Below are 3,636 nucleotides of genomic sequence, written 5' to 3'. Positions count from 1 at the left end.
GAATAAGAGTCTGTTAAAGATGCTGTAAGAATAAGAGTCTGTTAAAGCGCTGTAAGAATAAGAGTCTGTTAAAGGTGCTGTAAGAATAAGAGTCTGTTAAAGTGCTGTAAGAATAAGAGTCTGTTAAAGGTGCAGTCTGAGGACAGAACCCTTCAGTGTGTCTTGAAGTGACCTACAGGTGATGGAATCAAAACAAATGGTGTTCTTGTTCCCATCAAAGAAGTCAACGGTGCAATTGAACACAGTTTGGGGACTGAACCAGTGTTTGGCCAGAACCGTCAGTCTGCTGGTGATGTTGTAAGACTCTCCGACTCTGCGGGCGGCGCCGTCTGTCTGCACGCCTTCCCTGACTCTTAGCCCATTGATGAACCAGGACACACTGACGTGGTCCGGGTAGAACCCGGAGGCCACGCACACCAGGGTCTTTTTCCTGATGTCCCTCTTGTTCTTGTTTTCTTGTTCTTTTCTTGATCTGCACTGCTTCTCTGAAGGCGGTAGAAGTTTTACTGTTGGAAGAACTGGTTCACGACCGGTTTCTGCCGGGAACAAAAAAACGTGAAAAATTAAAACTGCGAGTAGATCTGCAACCAAAAACCACATGAGACTCAAACCTACTGAAGACTGAGGATCTGACCAGGCCACTGTCAAATAAAAAATAAACTTTTAAATCTTCTGCAGCAGAACCTCAACTTGCTCGATAAGTTCAATAAGTTAAAAAACTGAGACACTTGTCTTGATTCTGTTTTCTGAGAGAGTTCAGCCACAGATCAAATTGAGATCGTCACAACTTTTACTGTTTTTTTTTTTTTTACAGAACAATTTACAGCATTAAAGTTTAAGACTGAGAAATATCCTAACCAGATGTTAAAACAGTATCTTTACACTACTTTAAAAAAATAAAGTGTATATATTTGTTTATTTTCATACCTAAGACCGTGAGTTTGGTTCCTTTGCCAAAGTATGCCGGTTCGTAGTTGTTCACGCTGATGAAAGGCTTCATGAAAACTGCTGAAGCTGCCGCGACTCTAAACTTTTTATTTTTTTACTTCAACGGAACATTTTTCATCACAACCTGCCTCAGCTTTTTAAAGAACTTTAAACAAGATTTCTGGATCAGTTGAGGAGAACGATATTAAAAGACTGGAAGATGATTTTAAAATGTCATTCCAGATAAATTTGCACAAAATTTTAAAACGTTTTTCCTTCACTTTCTTACCTAAAACTGTGAGTTTAGTTCCAGCTCCAAAGTGAGCTTCTGACTGGATGTTCATGCTGTTTCACAGAGCTGATAGAACCGACTGCGAGGAAACATCTGGGCTCAGAACCAGATGTTCTGGAACTAAAATATTTTACTGACACAAGCCTCGGAATGAAGAAGACTTAAAGCCCCATCATAAAGAATGAATTTATACAACCCTACATGTTTAAATCTGTTTTTCCTTCTGTAAATCACATTTGATTTAATCTGGTCTTCATATCTGTGTTTAAAATAAAAACATTTTTATATTTGCAATTTTTAAATGTTTTCTCACCTAAAACAGTTAACTTTGTTCCTTCACCAAAATAAGCCTCAGATGCAGAGTCACAGTGCTGCAAACAGCTGCTGTTTGGACTCAAACCAGCAACCACCAACTGTTTACGCATTTTACAATCTGTTTTACACATTTTACAAACTGTTTATGCATTTTTCAAACTGTTTTACGCATTTTTCAAACTGTTTTACGCATTTTACAAACTGTTTATGCATTTTTCAAACTGTTTTACGCATTTTACAAACTGTTTATGAATTTTTCAAACTGTTTTACACATTTTACAAACTGTTTTACACATTTTGCAAACTGTTTATCGCATTTTACTAACTGTTTTACGCATTTTACAAAGTGTTTACGCATTTTACAAACTGTTTTACGCATTTTACAAACTGTTTACGCATTTTACAAACTGTTTTACGCATTTTGCAAACTGTTTATCGCATTTTACAAACTGTTTTACACATTTTACAAACTGTTTTATGCATTTTACAAACTGTGTTACGCATTTTACAAACTGTTTACGCATTTTACAAACGGTTTACGCATTTTTCAAACTGTTTTACGCATTTTACAAACCGTTTTATACGTTTTACTGGTCTGAAACTTGTCTTTACTGGCAGAGAATTGTGAGGCATTTAATTTATTGATTTTGTATTTATCGTTTTTACAAATGGTAAAAGGAAGCCGTGTCATTGTTTGCAGTAGAAACCTGAAGGCCTTCAGCTGCTCTTTAAACGGTTTGGTTTGTTTCGTTCTGTTTCTCAGGATCTGGTTCCTTACCTAAAACGGTTAACTTAGTTCCAGCTCCAAAGAAAGCTTCGGTAAAACCAGCGGCACGGCGTTCAAGATCCGAACTCAAAACACCCAAACTGCTGCTGCTCAGCTCCGACTTTAACATTTAAAATCTTTTGAATTTTTCCTCTCTGTCAATTCAAGCATCAGATAATTCACTTTTATAAATGTTACAAGGTAGAATACCGGCTTTGACTGCTTTTAAAAGTATCAAAACAGGTTGGTTCATCTTTGACACCAAAGTGAAAAATCCTGAGAAATCACTTTTTTTTAAAGAACAACTCTGTTAGTTTTTATTTTGCTGCTGTAAAGAATAATAAGGTTTTATATGGCTTACCTAAAACGGTTAACTTAGTTCCAGCTCCAAAGTAAGCCTCGTTATAACCAGTGGCACAGTGCTCATGAGCAAAGCTCAAAACTCTGATTTTAAACCCAACATTTAGCTGTTTGGAGGTTTTCAGCATTAAGAAGATTTTTCTTCAGCTTCTCGCTGCCATCAGCAGAAACGGCCTCACTTACCCAGAACCGTCAGTTTGGTTCCCTGACCGAAATAAGCTTCGTAATTGACACAGCGCTTCGTCTGAGTGTCAAAAAGTCCTGAGCTGAGTTCTGACCCGGGTCCTGGTTCTGGATGGTCTGTTTCGTCCTTCACTCACCTAAAACGGTCACTTTGGTTCCTTTTCCAAAGTAAGCCTCGTAGGCGTTGTCACAGTGCAGCCGGACTGAACGTGTAACTGTTCTGTGTTTCTACAGACACTTTGAGCCTCTAACCTGAGAACCATCGAGCAAAACGTACACCTGAAGGGAACTTTTACCTAAAACGGTCACTTTGGTTCCTCGGCCGAAGTAAGCGGGCTCGCCGTAGGTCACAGTGGTGTGGCTTCAGCTCAATACGTGGCATTTTGAAACACATCCGTTTGTTTTAACTGATACTTGAATTTTTCTGTTTCAGTCAAAGTGACCAGAACTTCAGAGGAGTCCAACTCACCCAGAACAGTCAGTTTGGTTCCTTTTCCAAAGTAAGCTTCAGTTCCAGTGTCACACTGACTGTCTCCTCTACCAAAAGGGCCCAAAACCATCAACAGTCATCTGGTTCTGACCCGTCTGCACGATCCAGATAAACGTTTTAAAGAAGCAACAAGAAGGTTGTTTTCTTTTCAACACGAGTGACACTTTGTCCAAACGCTGCAGACATGAACTCGAAGACCTTTTTTTATAAAATGGTTTTTGGGTCCAGTTTCTGACTTTTTCAGGACATGTTGCATCCGAAGCGTCCCAGCTTCCTGCACGCCTTCAGCTGATAGACTTGTTG

The 3,636-nt window shown here is 38.9% G+C and overlaps 1 protein-coding gene across 1 annotated transcript in view; it reads right to left on the bottom strand.

The window, feature by feature from the left end:
- The window catches only part of LOC119427246 (M1-specific T cell receptor beta chain), a 27,240-nt gene that overhangs the window by 611 nt on the left and 22,993 nt on the right, over nucleotides 1-3,636 (bottom strand). Inside the window, exons 4-5 of the mRNA XM_037694826.1 lie at nucleotides 928-983; nucleotides 177-536 (exon numbers count right to left, since the gene is read on the bottom strand). Coding sequence (XP_037550754.1) covers nucleotides 177-536; nucleotides 928-983 — 416 coding nt within the window. The remainder of the gene's footprint in view (nucleotides 1-176; nucleotides 537-927; nucleotides 984-3,636) is intronic.

This window comes from Nematolebias whitei, chromosome 21, assembly GCF_014905685.2.
Source record: "Nematolebias whitei isolate Nwh7 chromosome 21, NemWhi1, whole genome shotgun sequence".
Lineage (NCBI taxonomy): Eukaryota > Metazoa > Chordata > Actinopteri > Cyprinodontiformes > Rivulidae > Nematolebias > Nematolebias whitei.
Note: the sequence above shows the minus strand (reverse complement) of the source record. Positions and strands in the feature narration are given on the sequence as shown.